We start from the raw sequence: 27,648 nt of genomic DNA, 5'->3' as shown, positions 1-27,648 counted from the left end.
GCACTGTTCTAAGCGCTGGGGTGGATACAAGGTAATCAGGTTGCCCCATGTGGGGCTCACAGTCTTTATCCCCATTTTACAGATGAGGGAACATCCAGGCTCGTTGGTTCGATGCCCCCCACGACGGTAGCCTGCCCTCTGTGAGTTGGGCCTAACATTTTAGCCCGTTTTCTGAGGAGACTGACAGGATTTCACCCTCTCTCTCTCTGACACGATGAAATGTGTCATTGGGAGCAACCACATAAAAGGTGCAGTTCTGAGTCCTAATTTCATTCATCTTCGCTGGACTTTACACTCCAAAGCGAAGCCCAGTGTCAAGCGCTTAGTACAGTGCTCTGCACACAGTAAGCGCTCAATAAATACGATTGAATGAACGAATTAATGAGGAGGCTGTGGAGAGGAGGGAGTAGGTGGGGTTGGAAAAGCGCAGGGAACATCCGGGCTCGTTGGTTCGATGCCCCCCACGATGGTAGCCCGCTCTCCGAGAGTTGGGCCTGACATTTTAGCCCGTTTTCTGAGGAGACTGACGGGATTTCACCCTCCCTTTCTGACGCGATGAAATGTGTCATTGGGAGTAAGCACATAAAAGGTGCAGTTCTGAGTCCTAATTTCATTCATCTTTGCTGGACTTTGCACTCCAAAGCGAAGCCCAATGTCATGAGCACGAGGAGGCTGTGGAGAGGAGGGAGTGGGTGGGGTTGGAAAGGCACGGGGAACATCAGGGCTCGTTGGTCCAATACCCCGAAGGGACCCCCCTGTCTCCTGTAGTTGGGCCTGAGATTTTTGCTCGTTGTTTTCTGAGGAGACGGACAGGATTCAATCTCTCTCTGAAACGATGAACTGTACAACTGGGAGCAAACACATAAAAGGTGCAGTTTTGAGTCCTAATTACATTCATCTTTGGTGGACTTTGCACCCCAAATGAGAGCCGGATGTCACGAGCACGAGGAGGCTGTGGAGAGGTGGGAGTGGATGGGATTGGAGAAGTGCGGAAAACATCTGGGCTCCTTGGTTCGATGCCCACCCCGACGGTAGCCCGCTGTCTGTGAGTTGGGCCTGGCATTTTAGCTCGTTTTCTGAGAAGACTGACGGGATTTCACCCTCTCTTTGACACGATGCAATGTGCCATCGGGAGCAACCACATAAAAGGTGTAGTTTTGAGTCCTATTTTCATTCAGAGAAGCAGCGTGGCTCCCTGGAAAGAGCACGGGCTTGGGAGCCAGAGGTCGTGGGTTCTCATCCCGACTCCCCCACATGTCTAATTGTCAGCTGTGTGACTTTGGGCAAGTCACTTAACTTCTCTGTGCCTCAGTTCACTCATCTGTAAAATGGAGATGAAGACTGTGAGCCCCCTGTGGGACAACCTGATTACCTTGTATCCTCCCCAGCGCTTAGAACAGTGCTTTGCACATAGTAAGTGCTTAATAAATGCCATTATTATTGTTATTATTATTATTATGTCTGCTGTGTGACCTTGGGCAAGTCACTTAACTTCTCTGAGCCTCAGTTACCTCATCTGTAAAATGGGGATTAAGACTGTGAGCCCTATGTGGGACAACGTGATCACCTTGTATCCTCTCTAGCGCTTAGAACAGTGCTTTGCACATAGTAAGCGCTTAATAAATGCCATTATCATTATTATTATTATTATGTCTGCTGTGTGACCTTGGGCAAGTCATTTAACTTCTCTGAGCCTCAGTTACCTCATCTGTAAAATGGGGATTAAGACTGTGAGCCCTATGTGGGACAACGTGATCACCTTGTATCCTCTCCAGCGCTTAGAACCGTGTTTTGCACATAGTAAGCGCTTAATAAATGCCATTATTATTATTATTATGTCTGCTGTATGACCTTGGGCAAGTCACTTAACTTCTCTGAGCCTCAGTTAGCTCATCTGTAAAATGGGGATTAAGACTGTGAGCCCTATGTGGGACAACGTGATTACCTTGTATCCTCTCCAGCGCTTAGAACAGTGTTTTGCACATAGTAAGTGCGTAATAAATACCATTATTATTATTATTATTGTGTCTGCTGTGTGACCTTGGGCAAGTCACTTAACTTCTCTGAGCCTCAGTTACCTCATCTGTAAAATGGGGATTAAGACTGTGAGCCCTATGTGGGACAACGTGATCACCTTGTATCCTCCCCAGCGCTTAGAACAGTGTTTCACACATTTTAAGCGCTTAATAAATGCCATTATTATTATTATTATTAATTCTTGCTGGACTTTGCACCCCAAAGCGAAGCCCAATGAGCACGAGGAGGTTGTGGAGAGGCGGAAGTGGGTGTGGCTGGAAAAGCACGGCCGACATCCGGGCTCGTTGGTACGATGCCCCCCCGACGGTAGCCCGCTCTCCGTGAGTTGGGCCAGACATTTTTGGTGGTTGTTTTCTGAGGAGACCAACAGGACTTCACCCTCTCTTTGACACGATGAAATGTGTAATTGGAAGCAACCACATAAAAGGTGTAGTTTTGAGTCCTATTTTCATTCATCTTCGGTGGACTTTGCACCCCAAAGCGGAGCCCGATGTCACGAGCACGAGGAGGCTGTGGAGAGGTGGGAGTGGGTGGGGTTGGAAAAGCGCAGGGAACATCCGGGCTTGTTGGTTCAATGCCCCAAAAGGCCCCCCTTCTCTCCTTGAGTCGACCTGACATTTTTGTTCATTGTTTTATGAGGAGACTGACAGGATTTCACCTGCTCTTTGACACGATGAAATGTGTAATTGGGAGCAACCACATAAAAGGTGTAGTTTTGAGTCCTATTTTCATAATCATAATAATAATAATGGTGGTATTTGTTAAGCTATGTGCCAAGGACTGTTCTAAGCCCTGGTGGGGGGGATACAAGATAATCAGGTTGTCCCACGTGGGGCACACGGTCTTCACCCCATTTTATGGGTGAGGGAACTGAGGCCCAGAGAAGTGAAGTGACTTACCCAAAGTCACTCAGCTGACAAGTGGCGGATTCGGGATTAGAACCCACGACCTCTGAATCCCAAACCTGGGCTCTTTCCATTGAGCCACGCTGCTTCTCATCTTCGGTGGACTTTGCAGTCCAAAGCGAAGGCTGATGTAATGAGCACGAGGAGGCTGTGGAGAGGTGGGAGTGGGTGGGGTTGGAAAGGCGAGGGGAACATCCCAGCTCTTTGGTTCGATGCCCCCCGACAGTAGCCTATTCTCCTTGAGTTGGATCTGACATTTTTGCTCATTTTCTGAGGAGACTGACAGGATTCCACCCGCTCTTTGACACGATGAAATGTGTAATTGGGAGCAACCGCATAAAAGGTGCAGTTTTGAGGCCTGATTTCATTCATCTTCGCCGGACTTTGCACCCCAAAGCGAAGCCCAATGTCATGAGCACGAGGAAGCTGTGGAGAGGTGGGAGTGGGTGGGGTTGGAAAAGCATGGGGGACATCGGGGCTTGTTGGTTCGATGCCCTCCGACGGTAGCCCGCTCTCCGTGAGTTGGGCCTGGCATTTTTGTTGGTTGTTTTCTGAGGAGACTGACAGGAATTCACCTTCTCTCTGACATGATGAAATGTGTAATTGGGAGCAACCACATAAAAGGTGTAGTTTTGAGTCCTATTTTCATTCTCAGTGGAAAGAGCCCGGGCTTGGGAGTCAGAGGTCATGGGTTCTAATGCCAACTCCGCCACTTGTCAGCCATGTGGCTTTGGGCAAGTCACTTAACTTCTCTGTGCCTCAGTTACCTCATTTGCAAAATGGGGATAAAGATTGTGAGCCCCACGTGGGACAACCTGAACACCTTGTATTCCTCAGTGCTTAGAACAGTGCTTTGCACATAGTAAGTGCTTAAGAGAAATACCATTATTATTATTATTATTATTATTCACATTCATGAAGAAAGGCCAAGGGGACAGCTCCACCCTAATTTCCTCATTTCTTGTACTAGGTCCTCCACCATTCAGGGGTTTTATAGCATTGCCAGGGCCCAGAGGCAGTTTTCAGTGTCTTAATAGAATAATTTTTCACCTTATTCCCACAACAAATCCATAATTTATTTTAATTTTTGACTCCCACCCTCTAATAGCTAAGCTCCTTGTGGGCAGGAAATGTGTCTATCAACTCTGTTGCATTGAACTCTCCCAAATGCTTAGACTGGTGCTCTGCACACAGTAAAAGCTCATTAAACACCATTGATCGATTGGATTGAGTTTTGCCCCACCTAGGCTTAACGACAGATGAAAGTTCAATGGTTGCTTTTGAACATCATTGCCATGAGCCCTTCTAGAAAATGTCAATTAGTTGCATGAGGGAATTACCAATAGTAATTGGTAATAAGAATATTAAGCAAATAGAAGAACAAGCAAAATGGCTTATACTCTGAATCTTGCCACTGAATTGAGATAAACTTCTGAAGAGTAACAAAAAAAATGATATTACTGGGACCTTTACAACTATAGAAATCAGTAGTCTTGTAAAACATTTGAAGAAATGAGTACTATTTCTGTGTTTTTAGTGTCAGAGGGATTCTGGGAATCTGCTTTTCTGATTGCCTTGCTGACAAGCAGGATTATCGAAAAGGGATTCACAAACCTGGGCTAAATATTAACTTTATTATTGATTTGATTTTGAGAGACTTTCTAGAGGGAATTGAGACACTGATTATTTGTAAAGTGAAGATTCTGTTCCTGGCACCTTAAAAAATAGAATTGATAAAACACTATTTATTGTCGTGCATGGTAACCAGTCTTTTTATAAGATCTAGATCATACTATACAAACTTAATCTAATAACGTTTTTTAACTTCATGTTCTACAAACCTTATTCTCTTTTTCCAAGTAGTAGGTAAGGAAATTGAGGCAGTGAGATCCATCCGTCGTCAAAACTGGGATAATAAAAAAAATCATGTTCTCAATCCTTTCTTTGTAAGGCTGTTTCCTATGTCTTTCAAAAATTTTCCTGCTTTTATGATCTTTTTGTAACTGCATTTATCTCAATTGTATTTCCAGAATATTTCTTTAATGAATAATGCTGTATAAACATGGAATCAAGTGTACTGAACTCCATTAAAATAATAAAGTCATTAATTTTTGTACAGGCACACAATTTTCCTGCCACAAAAATGAAACTAGGATACATTAGCTTCTAATTACTCCATCACATATTTTTAGTTTTTAAAATATAGTTCTGGGGACAAAAAATGTCTAAGTAGGAGGGAGAACAAGTATTGAATCTCCATTTTACAGATGAGGGAACTGAGTCACAGAGAAGTTAAGTGACTTGTCCGTGATTACAAGCAGATAAGTGGTGGAGCTGGGATTAGAACCCAGGTCCACTGACTTACAGGCTCAAGTAGCTTAATTCAACTAACTACAGGTAGTGGTACCTTCCCTTCAACTGGGATTCTTCAAGCACAATTTTGCTCAGTTCAGCTATAAAACCTGTTCACAAGCACAGAGCAGCCCCTCTTTCCAATCAATCAATCATATTTACTGAGCACATACTGTGTGGAGAGCACTGTAATAAGCCCTAGGGAGAATTCAATATAACCAAGTTTCTAATGCCATTTATTGTCAAACCTGAACATTTTCAGAATGTTTGTACTATTTAACTGACTTGTAATTAAAAAGAAAAGTGCAGGTGCAGAATTAAACCCCTTCTTTGAATTGGTGGGGAATTGCTATCAAACCCAGAGAAGTGCAACTGGTTCCTTGAAAGGTGTAGAGTAGTATCATTCTTTTTGCTTTAAATATGAGCCACAAGAGAGTATTCAAAGAACTGTATCCTTCTTCCACCACAGTATTTGGGAGAGCAGTCCATGCTGTAGCACGAATTAGTGATGAGTTCTGGCTTGATCCAAGTGAAAAAGGGGTAAGTAAATTTTATTTAATTGGTCATTGAGTGGCAAAAGAACTCAATCAAAGACCTCAGTAACAATAATAATAATAATTGTGGTATTTGTTAAGTGCTTGTTACGTGCCCGCCATTATGCTAAGTGCAGGTTAGATAAAATACAGTCAGATTGTGTATATATCAATAGTTCTATTTATCTATTTTGATGCTATTGATGCCTGTCTACTTGTTTTATTTTGTTGTGTCTCCCCCCTTTTGGACTGTGAGCCCGTTGATGGGTAGGGATTGTCTCTGTTGCTGAATTGTACTTTTCAAGTGCTTAGTACAGTGCTCTGCACACAGTAAACACTCAGTAAATGGGATCAAATGAATGAATGAATCAGATACAGTTCCATTTCCACACAGGGTCAGCCATCTAAGGGGGAAGGAGAGCAGGTATTTAATCCCCATTTTACAAATGAGAAAATCGAGGCACAAAGAAGTTAGATGGCTTACCCAAGGTCACACAGCAGGGATTAGAATCTACGTCTACTGACTTCCAACCCTGTGCTGTTTCCACCAAGCCAAATGGAGGTCGTGTATAAAGAAAGGCTCAATTCTGGGCTTCTCACTATTCTCCATCTACACGTACTGCCTTGGAGAACTCACCCACTACCACAGCTTCAACTACTACCTCTGCATGGATGATTCCCAAATCTACCTCTCCAGCCCTGACCCCTCTCCTTCTCCGCAGTCTCTCATTTCCTCCTGCCTTGAGGTCATCTCTATTTAGATGTTCTGCTGACACCTCAAACTAAACATGTCCAAAACAGAACTCCTCATCCAGGGAACATGTCTATCAATTCTGTTATATTGTACTCTCCCAAGTGCTTAGTAGTACTCTGCACATAGTAAGCGCTCAACAAATACAACTTGATTGATTTCCACTCAACCTCCATCCTCCCCCTGTTGTTCCCATCACTGTAGATAATACCACCATCCTCCCTATTTCACAAGCCTATAATCTCGGCATTGTCCTTGATGCATCTCTGTCATTCAACTCACATATTCATTGTCACCAAATCCTGTTTGTTCTACCATCACAACATATTTAAAATCCACCTTTTCCTCTCCATCCAAATTGCTACCGCACTGATCCAAGTACTTATCATATCCAGCCATCACTACTACATCAGCCTCCTTGCTGCCTTCTCTGACACCTGTCTCTCTCCACTGCAGTCCTTTCTGCTGCCCAGATAATTTTTCTAAAAAAAGTTCAGTCCACATCTCCCAACTCCTCAAGAATCTCCAGTGGTTACCCAAACAGAAACTCTTTACCGTCAGCTTTAAGGCACTCGCTCAACTCTCCCACACCACCTTTCTTCCCTGATTTCCTTCTAAACCCAGCCTGCACACTGCTTCTCTAATGCCATCCTAGTCATTGTACCTCAATCTCATTTATTTTGTCAATGACTCCTTGCCCAAATGCTCCCTCTGGCCTGCAACTCCCTCCTGATCATGTCTGACAGATCACCACTGTCACCATCTTCAAAGACATTAAAGTCACATCTCTTCCAAGAGACCTTCCTAAGTCCTTATTTCCCCTACTTCCTCTTCCTTCTGTGTCACCTATGCACTTGGATCTGACCCCTTAAGCACTTGGTATTCTCCCCTCCTTCAGCACCATAGCACTTATGTACGTATCCGTAATTTAATTTAATGCCTGTCTCCCCCTCTAGACTGTAAAATCCTTGTGAGCAGGGAACATGTCTACTAACTCTACTGTGTTGTTTTCTTCCTGCTGCTTAGTACAGTACCCTAAACACAGTAAGAACTCATTAAGTACGATTGATTTAGATAACCTTTTTTACTGGGCTGAGATTCACTCCGTCAGAAAAATTATCTGCTTGTCTGGATAATGCAGAAAGCTAGCAATTAGTTTGTCATTTATGAGGAGCAGAATAAGCAGGAAAAGGAGGAAATTGAATCCCCTGGAATGATTAGATGTACTGGTGGGTGGGGCTTACAGATCTTGGGCATGGTCAGCAATTATTGCATGATCTATCTCCCCATTTCAAGTACTGTGGTCATTGGGAACCTGGGGTAAACCTGTACCTATATTTTCTCAACCACAGAAATAACTATGACTACAATATCATTTTTTTTTCAGCTTGCTTTAAGGTCAATGAATTCTTCTAGATCAGCATATGCCTGTGTCTTCTTTCCACCAATTTTTTTTCAAATGTACCACAGCACAACTATTCCTGAAGGAAGTGAGAAAAATATACCATTGCGTCTAAAATATAAATTGGGAATAAAGGTAAATTTTAGTAGACTAATGTGAATAACTTTTACAACATCAAAATTAAAATATTTTTACTAGGGAATTTTTGTTTATGTGCTTTCTCTCGTAGTATTTTTGCAATCAATAATTTAAAATCTATGTTATGAATTTTATGCTGCATTTTTATTCCAGGCAGTTCTGCCCATATTTCGATGTCTGAACACACTTGAAAGAAATGTGGAGAAGTGCATTATTTTTATCAGTGATAATAACTGCAGGGTGATTTTTCAACTCTTCTGCAAACATGGTAAGCGAAATCATAAAATTATTTCAAAATACTGTTCCTTTTTATATTTAAATGAATGCACTGTCAATAAAAAATTGTTGTTCAAATATACAGGCATACCCTAAGATATAACTGGGTTATGTTGCTTGAAAATGTGGTTGTGTGATGGGGTATACATTTCCCCGTAGGCTATTATAAATTAAACAAACATGAAATTCCTTTGTGTACCATATACTGTAATGATGTGTTACTGAAGTATTGTTTAATCTTTATCAAAATAATTCAAAGCATCTCTCAGAGGCTCCTTCGCCTCTTCAGTCATGCTTAAGTTCCCCTGTACACTTTGGATCTCACTACCTCCTCCTACCAGCATCTCCCTTTTCCATTTCCTGTCCATATTCCTTGAATGGTTTGGTGGTTCTTCCACACATTTCCAAAATCCACCTCTTCTTCTCTATCCAAGCTGTTACCACAGCAGTCTAGACCTAATCGCATTGCAACTTAACTACTGACCTCCCTACCTCCAGTGTCTCTTTTCCAGTCATTCTCCACTCCTTCCTGGACCATTTTTCTAAAACATCATTCTGTTCACTCTTCAAAAACCTCCAGTGTTTACTCATTTCTGTCCATGTCAAATAGAAACTCCTAACCAGTGGCTGTAAGGCACTCAGTCACCACTCTCCCTTCTACTTATCCTTCTTCTTCTCTCATTACACTTCAATTCATACATTTCATTCTTCTCAAGCCAACCTACTCATTGTGCCTCATTTTAGTCGCTCCTGCTACTGACCTCTTGCTCATATCTACCCTTCTGTCTGGAATTCCCTCCCGTTTCACATCTGACAGGCCACTGCTCTCCCCCATCGTCAAATTCCCAATAACATCATATCTTCCCCCTCATAGTCCAGTGGGATCTACTCTGCCTTAATCTGGTGTAGCTGTCTTGGCCATCTTCAGTACTATGAATCATTCCCTCTTCCTTGAAATACTTTCAAATGTTTGTCTGTCTGATACAGCATTGTCCTGATTCTTTTCTTACCTTTCCGAATGCTCCTCAGGCTCATTTGCTAGATCCATTTTCACACTTCATTCCCTAACAGTGGGTATCTCAGAAGATTCTGTTCTTCTCCTTCTATCTTCACTTAATGGGGATATACGTCTGCTCACATAGGTTTAGCTATCACCTCTGTACGTATGACCCTCAATTTTACCTCTCTTAACCTGATGTCTCAGCTTATCTACCATCCCACATTTCCTCTCATCTCCAGAAAATCTTAGACATTCCACAGGCACCACAAACTCCACCTGTTTAAAACTTAGCCCCTTGTTTTCCATCCTAAACACATTCTTTTAGTTTTTCCCATCTTTGCTGATAATCCTACCATCACCCTTTCCCAGTAGCCCAGAGTCCTGGTATAATCCACTGTCTTTCAGTTCCTTGTTATCCTGTGCTGTCGAGTCATGTCCAACCCATAGCGACACCATGAACACATCTCTCCCAGAACATCCCATGTCCATCTGCAATCGTTCTGGTAGTGTATCCATAGAGTTTTCTTGGTAAAAATACAGAAGTGGTTAACATTGCCTCCTTCAGCACATAAGCCTGAGTTTCCGCCTTCGACTCTGTCCCATGCTGCTTCTGCCCAGCACAGGTGAGTTTTGACTTGTAGCAGATTGCCCTCCCCTTCCTAGCCACTGCTCAAGCTAGGAATGGAATGGATATGCCTCTGCTTGACGCTCCCTCCCTTAGCCGAAACTGGTAGAGTACTGGAAACTCTCCAGGTGCAACCCTGAGAGGTGCTTTTAATTCTTACATTCATTCAAATGAGAAGCAGTGTGGCTCAGTGGAAGAGCACGGGCTTTGGAGTCAGAGGTCATGGGTTCAAATCCCGGCTCCGCCAATTGTCAGCTGTGTGACTTTGGGCAACTCACTTAACTTCTCTGTGCCTCAGTTACCTCATCTGTAAAATGGGGATTAAGACTGTGAGCTCCACGTGGGACAACCTGATCACCTTGTATCCTCCCCAGTGCTTAGAATAGTGCTTTACACATAGTAAGTGCTTAACAAATGCCATCATTATTATTATTATTCAAATGCTAAATCCTACTCGTTCTTCCTCCCAATATTTCCTGGATCCCACTCTACCTCCCCACCCAGTCAACCTCCACCTTGATCCAATTTCTTGTCAGATCACCGTTGGACTATTGTAACAGTGTTCTCTCTGATCTCCCTGCATCCAGCTTCTCTCCACTTCAATTTCTATTCCATACTGCTACACAGATCACCTTCCAGAACATTGTTTGGTGCAAATCTTTGCACTCCTCAAATACCTCAAAAGGCTATCCAGTTTTTTCTGCATTAAACAATTGCTCTCCACATCTTCAAAGCCCTTCTAAAATCACATCTCCTCCAGGAAGCCTTCCCGGGTTAATCTCTCTTCTCCCTACCTCTAGACTATAAGCTCCTTCTCTAGACTGCAAGCTCCTCCTGTCAACTGTAAACTCCTTGTTGGCAGGGAACATGTCTACCAACTCTGTTGTATTATACTCTCCCAAGCACTTAGTACAGTACTCTGCATGCAGTAAATTCTCAATAAATACCATTGATTGATTGATCTCTTTAAATTCTGTTGTTTCCCTCTACCTGTAATTTGTTTTAGTGTCTGTCTCCTTTTCTAGATCATAAGCTCCTTGAGGTCAGGGTTCATTTCTACTAACTCTAGGGTAGTCTCCCAAAATATGCTGTGATTACCTGATTGATAACCACCATCATCTCACAAAGCAGATAAGTGGTAACAAAGCATTATTTTGTGTAGAGAAATGCAATATAAGTATGGAGTGAAGTGGTGAATTCCCAGTCCAGTGCATTATTGTAAATACTGTAATTTGTAGGAATTTTTATCTACCCTTTTACTCATGGTCGGCAGCGTCATTTTGGAACTGAACAAAAACTCTATTATTAATTTTTGTTTACAATGGAAACACTAATAACTATTACAAACCTACTGAGCTCATTTTTTGTCAGCTGGTATATACTTTATGTAAAAATGCATTCAACTTTTGATTTTCTTGGTTGGAAATCCCTTTTCCCAGGAGAATGTTTTTTCTGAGCTTTCTTTCTGTCCTGTAATTTGTCATATGACAGATTTTACAGGACATTTTAACTTTTATTATACAAAACAGTAATAATTTTTAATGACATCTATGGGGGATGTTCTACCAGGACCAAAAAAAATTATCAAATAGAAAGACAAGAGATTTTGTATTACAGATTAATGGTAGAGGAATGTGTCTCCAAAATGTTATGTAGCTAAAACAGAATGGGTCAACTTCTGGACCAATGTTGTTTGTGGAAGACTTTAGTCAGTGCAATAAGCAAAGAATAAAACATTCAAAATATTGATAACATTGTGCCTTTATCATGTCAAGGTAAGAATAATAAAAGTATCTGCCAACTCAAGCAATACTATGTAGCACTAGGAAGAAAATAACCAAATCCAATGTTAAAACATGAAGGCCACAGTCATAAACATATAAAATATCAGACTCCAATGAAAGAAAATAACATAGTAACAGAAATGGAAAACAGGGTCAGGTGTTAATTTTTTTTTTAATTCAGTAACTAGCACTCAAAAATCATATCCAGCAATGAGTAAAATATGTCCAATCCAATATAGGACCAGTTTATTGTATTATGTAATAGGTCCTATATTTAACATCTAACGTTGTTTCAAAAAAGAAACTGCCAATATAATCTTAACTTAGTTTGTCTCCCTCTCTAGATTGTAAGCTCATTGCGGGAAGGGAATGTGCCTGCTTATTGTTATATTGTACTCTACCAAGCACTTTGTACAGTGCTGTGCACACAGTAAGCACTCAATAAATATGATTGAATGAATGAATGTGTCCAATCCAATTAGTTTGTATCTACTCCGGTGGTTAGTACAGTGCCTGGGACATAGTAAATGCTTAACAAATACCATAAAAAAATCATAAACAACATGTACAAGGTGACTACAGAATTGCATTTCACCAAATTCCACAACATCTCAAATAAGGGGTACTTATCGAAGCTTAAAAGTATAAAACATTTTCACAACGATGGGGCAAGCATATTGAATTCATCACCAAAGCAAGTTGTGCAAGTAGAAAATCTCAGTATAGGGTGATGAAGGTGTTGGGTAATTTCATGGACAGTTCATCCAAAATAGGTTATTACAGAGAAAAACTGAAAAGTTAAATCAATATATGATGGGTTATTAGATGGACAATTTGACACAAGTTGCCACATCCATAATCATGATGATAGCTGTCAAAGAGGTCAACCATGGCATTCTCTGAACATCATACTGGTTAAATGAGCTATCGGTCTGATGTCTTGGGTATTATTCTTAGGAAATAACTGGCAAAGGTTTTTAAACATTTCGAGGTTTTGAAATGGTCTGTATTTTCTTATGCTATAGAGCCCCAACACCTCAGTGCTGGGGCAAGACCCGGAATCGACAGAGTAGACCTAAAATAAACGTTTTCACCATTTTCAGTTGTTTTTCAAGAAATCATTAGGGTTTCTTGCAGACTCTGGGGATTTTTAAAATATGTACTCATTTTTGATTTGTAAATAATTTTCTTATGGATTAGCTTTTCTTTATAGTGAGGTATACTGGACATGTAACAAGTTCAGAAGTAAAACAGTGCATTGAATGTGATTTTTACCATTTATGAATAGTGAATAGTGAAAACTGCCATATATTTCTCTTGCAAGGAATTTGAGAACTGTATATTTAATAACGCAATATTCATCAGTCGGCTCGTCATCTTCCATAGTATCCACTAGAGAGTGCTAATCACGCTTCATAAATCAAGAAATTCCGTGTTTGCTTAAATGCACTATTAATGATTTTTACAACGCAGTACTTATTACAATAGTAATTTAATGTCTGAAGGCTTTGAATATTTATTTTCCTTATACATGCTAAATGTTAAATAAAAAATTTCAGTTGGCGTTGTTTGAGCATTTAAAGTTTATGTCTGAACATCATCTTAGATTTCATTTTTATTGTAAATGCTAAATTTCAGTCAATTTTGTATTTTTCTTAGGTATTATAAAAACACATAATCTGGTTTATGAAGAGTGTGAACCATTACAAGCTATTATTTCAAAACATATGTGTCCTAATATATTGAAAATCCCAGCAAGGTAATTTAATATTTGCCTCATACAATATACTAAAATCAATCATATTTATTGAGTGCTTCCTGTCTAACAAGAGTTGGCAGACATGTTCCCTGTCCACAAGGAGATAACAAAAGTAGGGTAATCAAAGTTTAGATTAATAAATTAATAAACTAAAACTTTTAAATGTTATGTTTTTATGTTGGAAATTAGAGCTATAGGGTCAAGCAAGAGCTTCTATGGAAGATTAAGTCATAATAACAGCTCCCTAATGGAGGAATAATAGCCCATGGTAGAAAGCCTTAAAAATAATCTTAATTGTGGCTTTATAAGTAGTCTTAGTTGGTTTATGAAAGGGGAACAAATTCCAATAATAATTTGGTCTTTTATGGCACCTTCTCTTCAATTTTAGAGCATTCTACTGGTTTGCCTTCCCTTCACGTGTATTTTTTTAAGATAATTTTTCCATAGAAAAATCTAGTTTGGTCTTAAATCTTCAAAGAGCCAGCCTGGCTGATAGAAGTACTGAAGTGTAGTGGGGATAGCACCACAGACAAGATCAGCATTTTTGAACACCACTAGCTCCATTCAATTAATCAATTAATGGCATTTATTGAGTACTTACTGTGTGCAGGGTACTATACTAAGCACTGTCAAAAGAGGGGATTCCTAGGCTAATTAGGATGCATACACTGGAATGTGATCATGGCTAATTATCTATAAAAATGATGGTATTTTTTAAGCACTTCCTATGTGCCAAGGACTTTACTAAACACTCTGGTAGATACAAGATAATCAATTCAGACACAGTCCTTATTCCTTATGGGGCTCCCAGTTTAAGAGGGAGGGAGAACAGGTATTTTATCCCTGTTTTATAGATGAGGAAACTGAAGCACAGAAATGTTTACTGAATTGTATCAGCCATAATATGATCAATCCTCAAATAACAAATTAGTCAATCAGTGATATTTACTGATATTCTGGTGATATTGAAAATGGTAGTTCTTAGCCGAAGTATTGATGTAGAATTATGAATGCTGACTGCAAAATAACTTAAATGTTTGTTTTCTCATTATTGACTATTAGGGGTTGATGTCTGACCTGTATTTTTAATCTGGCTCTTACAATAAGGATGAACTTATTGTTTGGTACCATGTTTTTCCTTATGTTTGAATTATACTGCTGTTACTTTTTAAAATATTTTAATTTGTGATATATTTTACTCTGCTTTAAGGCTATTCAAGTGCAGGGAACAAAATTAAGAAAACAATGCTAAAGATTTGAGATAAATTTATTAATAAAGTAGTGTTATAAAGTATACAAGATCTTTCTGAAATATTCAAAAGTTTAGGTAGAACACCCCACTTATTTTTATTTTCATTTGACAACATTTCTTAGGCTGATAGCTGATATAATGATTCATTTTCCAACACATCAAGAGGAAATTACATTAGTTGTTACTCCAGTGAAAGTATGCTTCAAGAGCTATTCTGAGGAAACTGTTGGTAGGAATGTTTTTTCCATATTTTCTTAATGATATCCCACAAGGATTTTGTAAAATTAATGGGCTGCAAATTCTACACTCAAAACATAATGTTTTCAAATCAAGAGAGGGTTTAATCAACGGGGGATTTTGACTATAGTATTCTGAGGGAGAGTCTGAGACCAAATGGTGTAACTAGAGAAGCAGCGTGGCTCAGTGGAAAGAGCACGGGCTTTGGAGTCAGAGGTCATGGGTTCGAGTCCTGGCTCCACCACAAGTCTGCTGTGTGACCTTGGGCAAGTCACTTAACTTCTCTGAGCCTCAGTTACCTCATCTGTAAAGATGGGGATTAAGACTGTGAGCCCCTTGTGGGACAACTTGATCACATTGTATTCCCCCCAGTGCTTAGAACAGTGCTTTGCACATAGTAAGCGCTTAACAAATGCCATCATTATTATTATTACTATTAACTAGAACAATTCATTCTCAGCACTAGCATAACATGTTAATGCTAGTGCCCCACATGCCCATCTGATCTAATCCTCTCATTATCTGTCATCTTGTCCTTACTCATCCCTTTCAGTCAGCATTTCTCCTTTACACCTAACATTAACCTTATGTAGATTGTGTGTAAATGAGACTTTGGGTTATTTCTGAAAAGTGAAAGATATTAAGAGAGTTCATCCTTCCCTCAGAAGCACTTTTATTTTTGGTGGAGGGATGCTGTGGGCCACTAATTGAAAATAATTGGGGCTGTGGCTCTTGAATCAGCCTTTTCAGTAACGCAGGAACTCAAAGCTGAATTCCTCAGCTGTGTTCTTTGAGCATGAAAGACAAAACACAAACACACATTTTCCTGTCAAGAATGACCGAGCCTCAGGCTCAGGATCAAGTACCTGTGCAAAGGAATTGATTAGAATCCTGGTGGTTTGTGCAGTATCACTCCCACTCTTCCTTGCTTGTCATATTCCCACTCGAGCACAGAATGCAATTGTGGAGTAGTTGGGGAATATAATGCAAAATGCACGTGAAGGTTTTTTACATGCAGGACCATTTATGGCCAAGGTGAACACAGCACAGTGCTGTGCTGTACCGAAGTATCATTGTCTGACAGGAGTGCTGGGGTGATCCATAGCTGGGGGAACGAGGGATGAACAGCGGTTTGAAGGAGTTCAGTGGAGAGAGTGGTGATGAAGGCGAGGTCTTGTGCACTAAGGGCAAGGATGGTTGGTGGCATGGGTTAGGTAGAGGAGTCTAAGGACCAGAGGCTTCTGTTGGGGGAGACAAAATTTAGTTCTGCAAGACCATCTCCCTCCCCTTCTCCACAGTCACTTGTCTAAATTATCATCTAAAAATTGCAATCCGTTCTAAGGGTTAGGTATTTCCTGAAACCCTAAATGAGTCGGTATGAAAGGAATTGATTTTTGTGGTTTATTGAAATTAATTGCTCTGCAGGACATAAAACACTAATCCATAAACTCACATTATTATTATTATTATTATTATTGTTATTTGTTAAGTCTTCACTATGTGTCAAGCACTCTTCTAAGCTCTGGAGTAAATTCAAGTTTGTCAGGTCAGACACAGTCCTTGTCCCACGTGGGGTTCACAGTCCAAGTAGGAAGGAGAACAGGCATTTGACAGATGAGGAGACTGAGGCACAGAATAGATAAATGATTTGCCCAAGGCCACACAGCAGGCACATGGCAGATCTGGGATTAGAACCCAGGTCCTTTGACTCCTAGGCCTGTGCTCTTTTCACTAGGTCATGTTGCTCCTCCTATTTCGTAGTTTTGAAATACTAATTCAGTAACGATTAAAACTTGCTAATTCTTAAATTCTGATTTTAGACATATAGTTTGAGCTTGACTTTACTCCATCATCTGCATTGCCACCAAACATCATGAATTAAGTTTATTTTACACTTTCATGTACATCGCTCCAAACTAAACAGAGTGATGACTAAGTTGATTCCAGATGCACTGCTAGTATATTCCGAATCATTGCTTGAACCTTAGCAAATTGGGTTGGACACAGTCCCTGTTCCACATAGGGCTCACAGTCTCAATCCCCATTTTATAGATGAGGTAACTGAGGCTCAGAGAAGTGAAGTGACCTGCCCAAGATCACACAGCAGACATGTGGTAGAACTGGGATTAGAACCCATGACCTGACCTCCCAGGCCTGTGCTCTATTCACTACGCCATGCTCCTTCTCTCAAGCTCCTTATCTTCCCACCCAAACCCTGTCCTCTCCCAGACCTTTCTGTCACTGTAGACGGCACCACCAACCTTCCCATCTCACAAGCCCACAACCTTGGTGTTATCCTTGACTCAGCTGTCTCATTCAATAGCCAATCCGTCACCAAATCCTACTGGTCTCACCTTCACAACGTAGTTAAAATCTGCCCTTTTCTCTCCATCCAAACTGCTACCAAGTTAATACAATCACTCATCCTATCCCGCCTAGATTACTGCATCAGACTCCTTTATGACCTCCCAACCTCCTGCCTCTCCCCACTCCAGTCCACACTTTACTCTGCTGCCTGGATTTTCTTTCTACAGAAACATTCAGGGCATGTCACCCCCTCCTCAAAAATCTCCAGTGGTTGCCTATCCGCCTTCGTATCAAACAAAAACTCCTAACCATTGGCTTTAAAGCTCTCTATCACCTTGCCCCCTCCTATCTCATCTCCCTTCTCTCCTTCTACAATGCAGCGTGCACACTTTGCTCCTCTGGTGCAAACCTTCTCACTATGCCTTAAGCTCACCTGTCTTGCTGCCGACCCCTTGCCCACGTCCTACCTCTGGCCTGGAACGTCCTCCCTCCTCAAATTGGCCAGACAATTTATCTCCCCCCTTCAGAGCCTTGATTTTTCTCATTTCCCACTCCCTTCTGTATCACCCTGACTTGCTGTCTTTGCTCTTCCCCCCTCTCCTTGCCCCACAGCACTTATATACATATATATATCGGTAATTTTATTTATTTATGTTGATATGTTTACTTGTATTGATGTCTGTCTCCCCCTCTCTAGATTGTGAGCTCATTGTGGGCAGAGATTGTCTCTATAGCTGTATTGTACTTTCCCAAGCGCTTAATTCAGTGCTCTGTACACAGTAGGCGCTCAGTAAATACAATTGATCAATCGATTTGCACTTGGGGCACACATACACTACTGCCCTCAAAGGCATGGGCAAGAAAAGAGACTTTTCATGTTCCCTGTTGATTGGTCTTGGAGACGATGAGTAGAATGCTCTGATCCCTGGATTCTAGACTCCTGATACTTTAATTGAAATCTAAGTGCGATAACTGGAGTTATAACTTTTTTATCTGTGCTTTTTCTTCTAATATTTGAACAGATTTCACCAAAACTGTGCACACTGAGATGTGTCTTAATCCAGATGAGTTTGACTACTTTCAAGTTGGAGTTGACTGCAACATAACTTTTTGCCTTAAACAATTGAGGGTAAAGATAATGAAGTATTTGCTTCATGGTAAAATTGAACATTAGTATTATTGGTTAATGCTGGTTATGCCAAGGATGTCTCGTTGTTGCCATGTTTCAATAATAACCCTTGAATTATTAGACTGTAAATTCTTCATTCCATTACAGCCTCCTTTTGGGTTGTACCTGTGCCTTGTTTCTTTTGTTCTCTCCCAAATGCTTAAGCAGTGTGTTGCTCTCAGTGCTCAATAATTACCATTCATTGATTGAGGATGCATTAAGGTGGGAAGTAGCGTGGACTGGTGGAAAGAGTATGGGCTTAGGAATCAGAAGCCCTGGGTTCTAATCCTGCTCTTCCATTTGCCTGCTGTGTGAACTTGGGCAAGTCACTTAACTTTTCTGTGCCTCAGTTTTCTCAACTGCAAAATCAAGATTCCATACATACTTAGACTGTGAGCCCCATGTGGGACAGGAACTGTTTCCAATATAATTAACTTGTATATACCGCAGCACTTAAACCAATGCTTGACATAACTACTTAACAAATACTATATTATTAACTCTCTTTAGTCAAACAGAGAAATTCACTCTGCCACGCAAAACAAATGAGCAGCTAACTTGATTGTCAGAGTAATTGGGGAAAAGGATAACATGAATAATAAAATCTATGAATTAATAGAAGACTTCATTTTAACTATTATTTTAAACTTCCTAGTTCCAAAATATTTTAGAAGTGTTATAAAAACCAAATTCACTGATTTGAGTTTTATCTCCTTTCCGTTCTCCTGATTATCCTCTGTTGGACTGTTCTTTATGAAGTGAACCTTTAATAAATACCAATATTATTACTACTATTACTACTACTAATAATAATGGTAGTATTGCTACGCACTTACCATGTGCCAGGCACTGTACTAAGCACGAGGGTGGATATAAACAAATCGGGTTGGTCACAGACCCTGTCCCACGTGGGGTTGTCCTAATCCCCATTTTGCAGATAAGGTAATTGAGGCACAGAGAAGTGAAGTGACTTGTCCAAGGTCACACAGCAGACAAGTGGTGGAGCCGGGATTAGAACCCAGGTCCTACTACTACCACTGCTACTAGCACTATCACCATCAGTGAGCAGGAAAATGTCCCAAAGTTGAGCCACAGAAGGAGAAGCAAAGAGCCCAGGTGATCAGTCCCTGAATAACTGACTCGATGACTAACTGAATAACTGAATGATAACTGAATAACTGACTCGATGGGGGGTCATTGCCCCCCTTGGGTTTTCTGTTGTTGGGACAAAACTATTGTTTCCACCTCCATGACTTTTGGGGCTGGAGCCTTTCTCATTCCAGTTCTGTGACAAGCCCTGAGAATTTACAAGCAAGGCTGAAAAGAAGGACCTGCTCACTCTTTGAAGCCTATCTGGCACTCCCAAACCCCATCCTACTTCCTTTTCCTCACTTTTAAAGCTCAATGACCTTCAGCCCCCTCACTCAGGAGGACACATTGGTGCTTATGAAGTTGACAGTATTTTATTCCTGAAGTTTATTAGTATTGAGTCAATTTTGACAGTGTGATTTTTTTTCATCTTTTCCAATTGGTTTTGATAAAAAATAAAACAGGTGGGCTTTTATCGTTTGTCAGTAAATGCTCTGGATTGAAAAATCCAGAACACAAATGTATTTCTATACAAGATTGTAAATCTGTTCAGATTATATATTTTTATTATGCTAATATCGAAAGGGTAACAACCCCATTACATTCAGAAAATGCTATATTTTAAATTGCTTAGGCCTGGGAAAATGTGTAATAATAATAATGATGGTATTTGTTAAGCACTTACTGTGTGCAAAGCACTGTTCTAAGTGCCGGGGAGGTTACAAGGTCATCAGGTTGTCCTGTGTGGGGCTCACAGTTTTAATCCCCATTTTCCAGATGAGGTAACTGAGGCACAGAGAAGTTAAGTGACTTGCCCAAAGTCACACAGCTGACAGTTGGCAGAGCCGGGATTTGAACCCATGTCCTCTGACTCCAGAGCCCGTGCTCTTTCCACTGAGCCACACTGCTTCTCATGTAATAACCATCACAATTTAGTTTATATCCATGTATTCCCCCTCCAGGAGGTATATAATTCAGATGATTATATTGATTGAGGGAGGGTAGGTAGATTTATTGTGGTTTGGTGGCTGCAAGGAGAGGGGAAATAAGCACTATCTCATTCAAGGTCCATTAGTCCCCTTTCTAGAGATATCCAGGAATTTAGTGACTGCCAGAAAGATCTTTGGCCTTTTGCCCTGAGTGTTTCGGGGAGGGTATTGAATGGACACAGCAATTTCTTTTGCCCCATGCCAGCCAGGTGTTATATTTAGTTTTTTCTCATTGACAATTTCATTTTTCTTTAGGAATTCTGGGCACTTTTAGAAACTTTTGCCCTGTTTGTTGGGTGGGAGGTCCTAAAAGGAGATAGCAATTTCCTTCGACCTATGCCAGCCAATTTTAATATTTGTTTCTTGTTTTCATAGAAGTTCTCATTTTTCTTTAGGGATTCCTGGCATTTTCAGAAGCTACAAGTTCTCCCGTTACAATTCACTTTGCCCTACCTGGAAAGTACGTAGCTCTGTGATTTTAAGAAGCATTGTATTAATTTCCTTTGGTAATATCTGCCCCAAATGAAAACTCAGCTTATAAAAGCTAAACTCCTTTCAGTGGAATATTGGTTACCCTATTCTATTTGAATCTATGTAATTCTATATTGATAGAATCTATGTGGCATTTTTGAAGGGATGGAAACAATCATTTGTGAAAGAAAGTTTCCTGCAGATTTTTCAAGAGAAAAATTTGCTAAATTGATAGGCAAAATTGAGCACCTGTCTCTAAGCAGTCAAATTTTTAAGTACAGCTAGAAGAATCTGCCTGTCACTCATACTCTGATTTGCATTTTCAGGCCCGTAATTTTCAGTATTGACGATATGGCATTAGAAGCTAGCTTTGTTCTGGCTACTTTAGCTCCTGTTCAGAATATCACATCCTCTCCACAATCTCTCTGCTGTTCACAAAGATTGAAAAGGTAATGTCATTGCCTCAGCAACCGATCAGTGCCCAGGGATCAGTGATCCACTGAACAACCTTCCTGGGAGGTGGTTGAAGTCGAGGTGGAGGCCTTGATTTCTAAGTTTTGTACAAGTTGGAGAGGGTGAGGTGGTGGCTTTCCCTCAAGAAAAGTTCATAACAATTGAATTTCCCTGCTCCCCACGCCATGTCACTCTCCCAGGCTCCTTTTAGTCCATATTAACCTTGAGGAGCCTAGATTTATTTTCCCAACATCACGGCTCCCGGAAGATGAGGTTCTGCAGATTCTTGGCCTTTCAATGACTATTTGTCATATAACTGATTTTTCCTAATTTTCTATAGTGTTAAGAAAAACGTGTCACAGTTTTCATTTGCACTCTTCAGTGACATTCATTTAGGAGCAAAGGAGGAGCAGATCAATGTAGAATTGGAAAAAATGAGCTGAAGCTGGAAAAAACAGCAAAGATTAGTGCCCCTGGATGTGAAAAGTGATCCAAGGTCAAGCACCTCCTCTCCCGCCCTGACTAAATATTTCCCCAGTATTTAGTACCAGATTGGCTTCAGTTAACTGTGTGACTCACTTCAATGTTGTTTATAAATTTTCTCCAGGATTCCTTACTCACTAGTTTCTCTGCAGTTTTTTCCTTGTTGAACAGTTGCAACATCTTTCTCTGAGTGATGGGGGTAGTCACTGGCTCTATCTACACAGAACAAAAATATTTTCTAAAATAAATAATCATGACCTAAATAAGCACAGGACATTTTCTCAGCTGGCCATATAGATAGTCCCAAATTATATTTATGCCCAACTATGGTAAGTGAACAAATCCCCAGTAAGATGCAGCATTAAATGGGAATATTTTAGTAAATTAGACTTGTTTCCCCATGTCCCCAAAATAAAACCTACTCTGCCCAAGTCTAAACACACAAACACAAATTCAAGTTCTCTCTGCTCTGTCCCCACATTTCTCACCTGACTCTTAAAATGCTCCTCCTTTCCCAAGAAACGAGGACTCCCGAAGGAGACAAAATCCCCTTCTCTCATCTCAGGCTGGGCCAGGAAAAATTCCGAGTTTAATGTCTATTTATTCCTCAGGTCAAATCTGTCAAAGTCCAATTCCGAGGTTGAGCACACAGTGCAAGAACCTCCCATAGAAGGAACTGCGTCAAAGAGGCCTTGCTATGATGAGAGACAGAGCGATGCCCCAGAATTAGCAAGTTTGAGAAGCGCTGCTGTGAAAAGATCTGAAACACATGACACCAGAATAATAGAGGACCACAATAAAGACCTGGAGGAGGATATGATGTCAGAGACTTCAGGATATGGAAAGGTAAAGGGAAAATTTTGAGCCAAGGTTAAATTCATATTGAGGCTTGCCATCCTAACCCTACTTCTGCCCCCAAGTAACTTCACATTATTTTTATTCCCGTGGTTATCAATGCAACAGAATGATTTAAAACTTTCTGCAAGGTTTAAAAATCAAGTGCAGTATTAGATCAAAAAGAGATGAGGAAGGGAAATAATGAGCAATCTACTTTTGATACTTTTATTATTTCCTGGCAGTGTTTACCATACCTCCTTGTTTACAGTTTTATAATAATTTATTTACCCAGATGAAACTCAATTAAGTTCTGGCGTGTTACTGATTTGGTAGACTCAAAGCCTGGAGAGCAAATGCCAGTTAAGAAATCCTCCATGCTTTCTGAATATAACTATGTTGATAAAATTCACGGTGGAAATCCATTTTAAAGTCCATTTTTCCCTTCTTGCCTGCCATTACCCACACGTGCACATAGAAACTAACATCTCTATTCACATCAAATGTGTGTGTTTCACAAAACTATATTTTGTTGTCTGTCTCCCCCTCCTAGACTGTGAGCCCACTGTTGGGTAGGGACCGTCTCTATATGTTGCCGACTTGTACTTCCCAAGTGCTTAGTACAGTGCTCTGCACACAGTAAGTGCTCAATAAATACAATTGAATGAATGAATGAATGTTTTATTCTCCAATTAACGGACTCATATACTCTTTCGGAAAAATCCTGCTTCCCATTGTGAATATGAGAGAGTCCAGAATGGGGTGGGCGCTAGGAGTGGTGTAAAAAAGAAGAGGAAGGACTTAGACAGGAACTTGAGATATTGCCAAGGATCCAGAAATGAAGGGGGAGAGCTGCAGGCCAGAGGGAAGGGGTCAAGTGGTTAGATGAAATTGACCTACAGTGAGCAGGTTGGTGTTAGAGGAGTGAAGTATGTGGGCTGGGTTTTAGTGGGAAGTCAGCGAAGTAAGGGAGGAAGGGGGAAGATGATCGAGTGCTTTAAAGTTGATGGTAAGGACTTTATGTTTGTTGCGGAGGTGGATGGGCAACCACTGCAGGTTTTTGAGGAGGGGGGAGATGTGGACTGTACAGGTTTCTTTTAGGAAAATGACCTGGGCAGCAGAGTAAAATGACAACTGGAATGGGGAAGGACAGGAGACAGGGAGGAAACTGATGCAGTATCAATCAGTCAATTGTATTTATTGAGCACTTGTGGGATAGGAAGCAGCCGAAGCAGCGTGGCTCAGTGGAAAGAGCCTGGGCTTGGGAATCAGAGGTCGTGAGACTGTGAGCCCGTTGTTGGGTAGGGATTGTCTCAATATGTTGCCGACTTGTACTTCCCAAGCGCTTGGTACAGTGTTCTGCACACAGTAAGCGCTCAATAAATACGGTTGAGTGAATGAATGAATGAGTTCTAATCCCTGCTCTGCCACTTATCGGCTGTGTGACCTTGGGCAAGTCACTTAACTTCCGTGTCTCAGTTACCTCATCTGTAAAATGGGGATTAAGGCTGCGAGCCCCATGTGGGACAACCCGATTACCCTGTATCTACTCCAGTGCTTAGAACAGTGCTTGGCACATAGTAAGTGCTTAACAAATACCATCATTTATTATTATTAGGAAAAGTGCTTGGAGCTATATGGTAGCAATTTGGATGGAGAGGAAAAGACATATTTTGGAGATGTGAGGGAAGAATGGACAGGATTTGGTAACAGAATATGAATATTTATATACATCGGAGACTTCCTGGAGATGTGATTTCAAAAGGGCTGTGAAGATACAGAGAGCAGTAGTCTAATGGGAAGGGAATTCCAGCTGAGGAGAGGAAGAGGTTGACTGCAGAGAACAAGGTATAGTTAGTAGGTTATACTGAAAGAAACGAAGAGAGCGAGCTGAGATGTAGTGGGAGAAGAGGATAGTCGGGGAGAAAGCCGATTGAATGCCTTAAAACCAGTGGTCAAGAGTTCCTGCTTGATGCAGAGAAAAATGGGCAACCACTGGGGGTTTTGAGGAGTGTTTTACCTTGCTCTCGCCTGTCCCGCCATTGACCCCCGGCCCACGTCATCCCCCGGGGCCTGGAATGCCCCCAATCCCTCTGCCCATCCGCAAAGCTAGCTCTCTTCCTCCCTTCAAGGCCCTGCTGAGAGCTCACCTCCTCCAGGAGGCCTTCCCAGACTGAGCCCCTTCCTTCCTCTCCCCCTCGTCCCCCCTCCATCCCCCCCATCTTACCTCCTTCCCTTCCCCACAGCACCTGTATATATGTATATATGTTTGTACATATTTATTACTCTATTTATTTAATTTATTTTATTTGTACATATCTATTCTATTTATTTTATTTTGTTAGTATGTTTGGTTTTGTTCTCTGTCTCCCCCTTTTAGACTGTGAGCCCACTGTTGGGTAGGGACCGTCTCTATATGTTGCCAATTTGTACTTCCCAAGCGCTTAGTACAGTGCTCTGCACATAGTAAGCGCTCAATAAATACGATTGATGATGATGATGATGAGTGGAGAAAAAGCATGAAGAACATATGGCCTAGGAATCAGAGGAATCAGAGGTCCTGGATTCTAATCCCAGCTCTGCTGTTTGACCTTGAGCAAGTCACTTAACTTCTCTGTGCCTCGGTTACCTCATCTGTAAAATGGGGATTGAGACTGTGAGCCCCACGTGGGCCAGGAACTGTGTCCAACCCGATTTATTCGTATCCACCCCCGCACTTAGTATAGTGCTTGGCACATACTACTTAAATACCACAATCATTATTATTACAAATAATAATAATAACAATTGCAAATACCACACATTGATATTAGTTGGTAGAAATAATCCCTGCCCTAAAGGAGTTTATGATTTACTAGGGGAGAAAGACTGAAATGAGTAAGGAGAAGCAGCATGGGCATGGAAGTCAGAGGACCTAGGTTCTAATCCCAGCTCTGCCGCTTGTCTGCTGTGTGACCTTGAGCAAGTCCCTTACCTTCTCTGAGTTTATCTCATCGGTAAAATGGGGATTAACTCCCCCTCTTATTTAGACTGAGACACCCATGTGGGACAGGGACCGTGTCCAGCCTGATTATCTTGTATCTACCCCACTGCTTACTTAATACAGTGCCTGGAATGTAGTAAGTAGCGTGGCTCAGTGGAAAAGAGCCTGGGCTTTGGAGTCAGAGGTCATGGGTTCGAATCCCAGCTCCACCACGTATCTGCTGTGTGACCTTAGGCAAGTCACTTCACTTCTCTGAACCTCAGTTACCTCATCTGGAAAATGGGGATTAAGACTGTGAGCCCCACGTGGGACGACAATCACCTTGTATCCCCCCCAGCGCTTAGAACAGTGCTCTGCACATAGTAAGCGCTTAACAAATGCCATTATTATTATTAAGTGCTTAACTAGTACCATTAAAAAAAGGGGGGGGAGCCTCAGAGTATAGGGGTATGTAAACAAGTGCTTTACATATCCTTCTCTGGTCAGGGTGGCAGGTGGAGTACGGCTTGGGCAGCTGAACACCCTGAGACTTGGCTGGAACTGTTCTTTTAACCTACCAACTCACTCCTTCCCTCCAACTTAAGGAGCAACTCCTTATGCCACCATTCTAGCAGGAAGGGACAGCGCCAGTGGCAATTCCCCTACTATTGACTGGTCAAGGTGACTCCCTGACGGTAAAAATGATGGCACCACATGACTTCATTGGGCCGGGAGCTGCTCTGCAAGGATTAAATGAGAGGGTGGGAGGATTTCAAGTCATCCTTCAAAGGCCTCAGTTAGTCTCTGCCCCCTATCTACTTCACTGTCTACAATTTCCACTTAATTTTCCATTTGCCACGGGGGACCACGATTCAATTTGATTACAATCCCCAACCCCTCTGGACTGTAAGTACATTGTGGGCAGGGAACGTATCTACCAACTCTGTTGGACTGTACTCTCCCAAGCACTCTGTTGCTTTGGGCTCTCAAACAGTTTTCCCGGTGTGATTTCTTGGCATCCAATCATCCCGTGCATCTTTACTCTTGAATGACTTCCTGGTTGAGGGCTTTCTTAAATCAGTCTTTGCCTGACACACTTCATGGCAACAGAGAAGTCTAACCACAGTCTAAGTGATGCCACCAGACTTACTTTTGATGAGAAGGGCTGATTAATAAGTATTTACATTGGCTTTGATTTATGCATCTGTTTCTTCCAGTTCCAATCCAATCCAATCCAGTTCCAATCCCTGTTTTTTGGAGCAATTTCACCTATGCGGCAAGACAACTTCTATCCGGAGTTTAGTAGTCTGGTAACACCAAGTGACAACGAAGATGACCTCAGTAATGGGCAGCTCTCCCAAACTTTCTAATGTTCAGTGATGTAGCTACGCAACCTTTGATACTAGGATCACATTCTAGCTGCCCTTCACATCAAACATCTACGTACATCGTTAATTCAGAGACATCTACCTGCAGTTTCCAGGAAGACAGAAGTGTGGAACTCTTGTGTTTGAAGCACTTTATGGTATTTACTGTTTTAAACATTTGTGATTAGAAATAATATTGTACAGTGTAAGAAAATGATTTAAACTTTTTGGGGAGAGGTTCTAATTATTAAGTGAGCAGCCAGGGGTGCTTTAAACGTGTATTTTTCCCTCTTCAGAAATGGAAAAAAAATGTACAGTTCATGTTTCAGTTCAGGACATTTTCACAATGAGACTGTTTTCCTTGTCAGTTTAATAAACACATTTTAAATTTCTCCAGCTACTACAACCTCCGGGAAGTAGTACAAACATTTGACATACAGCCAGTATCTATTGCAACAAAAGGTGGTTTTGCAA

At 41.2% G+C, this 27,648-nt stretch overlaps 1 protein-coding gene and 1 non-coding gene across 2 annotated transcripts; one reads left to right on the top strand and one right to left on the bottom strand.

The window, feature by feature from the left end:
• Positions 1–157: 157 nt before the first annotated feature.
• Positions 158–27,648, top strand: RAD9B (RAD9 checkpoint clamp component B). Its single transcript, XM_038763536.1, has 11 exons — positions 158–248; positions 5,764–5,834; positions 7,966–8,115; positions 8,272–8,386; positions 13,463–13,562; positions 14,937–15,043; positions 18,381–18,487; positions 21,000–21,064; positions 21,402–21,524; positions 22,623–22,857; positions 27,025–27,648. The coding sequence occupies exons 1-11, from the start codon at positions 215–217 to the stop codon at positions 27,175–27,177; spliced, it is 1,260 nt and encodes a 419-aa protein (XP_038619464.1). The 5' UTR covers positions 158–214; the 3' UTR covers positions 27,178–27,648.
• LOC119942989 lies at positions 10,028–10,165 on the bottom strand. The gene has a single exon (XR_005455479.1). It is a non-coding gene; the product is annotated as a small nucleolar RNA SNORA7 (small nucleolar RNA).

This window comes from Tachyglossus aculeatus, chromosome 21, assembly GCF_015852505.1.
Source record: "Tachyglossus aculeatus isolate mTacAcu1 chromosome 21, mTacAcu1.pri, whole genome shotgun sequence".
NCBI lineage: Eukaryota > Metazoa > Chordata > Mammalia > Monotremata > Tachyglossidae > Tachyglossus > Tachyglossus aculeatus.
The sequence above is the reverse complement of the archived record's forward strand: the minus strand, read 5'-3'. Positions and strand labels throughout refer to the sequence as shown.

Excerpts from the sequence above, each read along its gene's own strand:
- RAD9B (XM_038763536.1), top strand. The coding sequence starts at position 215 with ATGAAATGTGTCATTGGGAGCAACCACATAAAAG. Across the intron at positions 18,488-20,999 it reads TTTGCCTTAAACAATTGAGG|GGATTCCTGGCATTTTCAGA; the intron begins GTAAAGATAATG and ends ATTTTTCTTTAG. Across the intron at positions 21,065-21,401 it reads CACTTTGCCCTACCTGGAAA|GCCCGTAATTTTCAGTATTG; the intron begins GTACGTAGCTCT and ends TTGCATTTTCAG.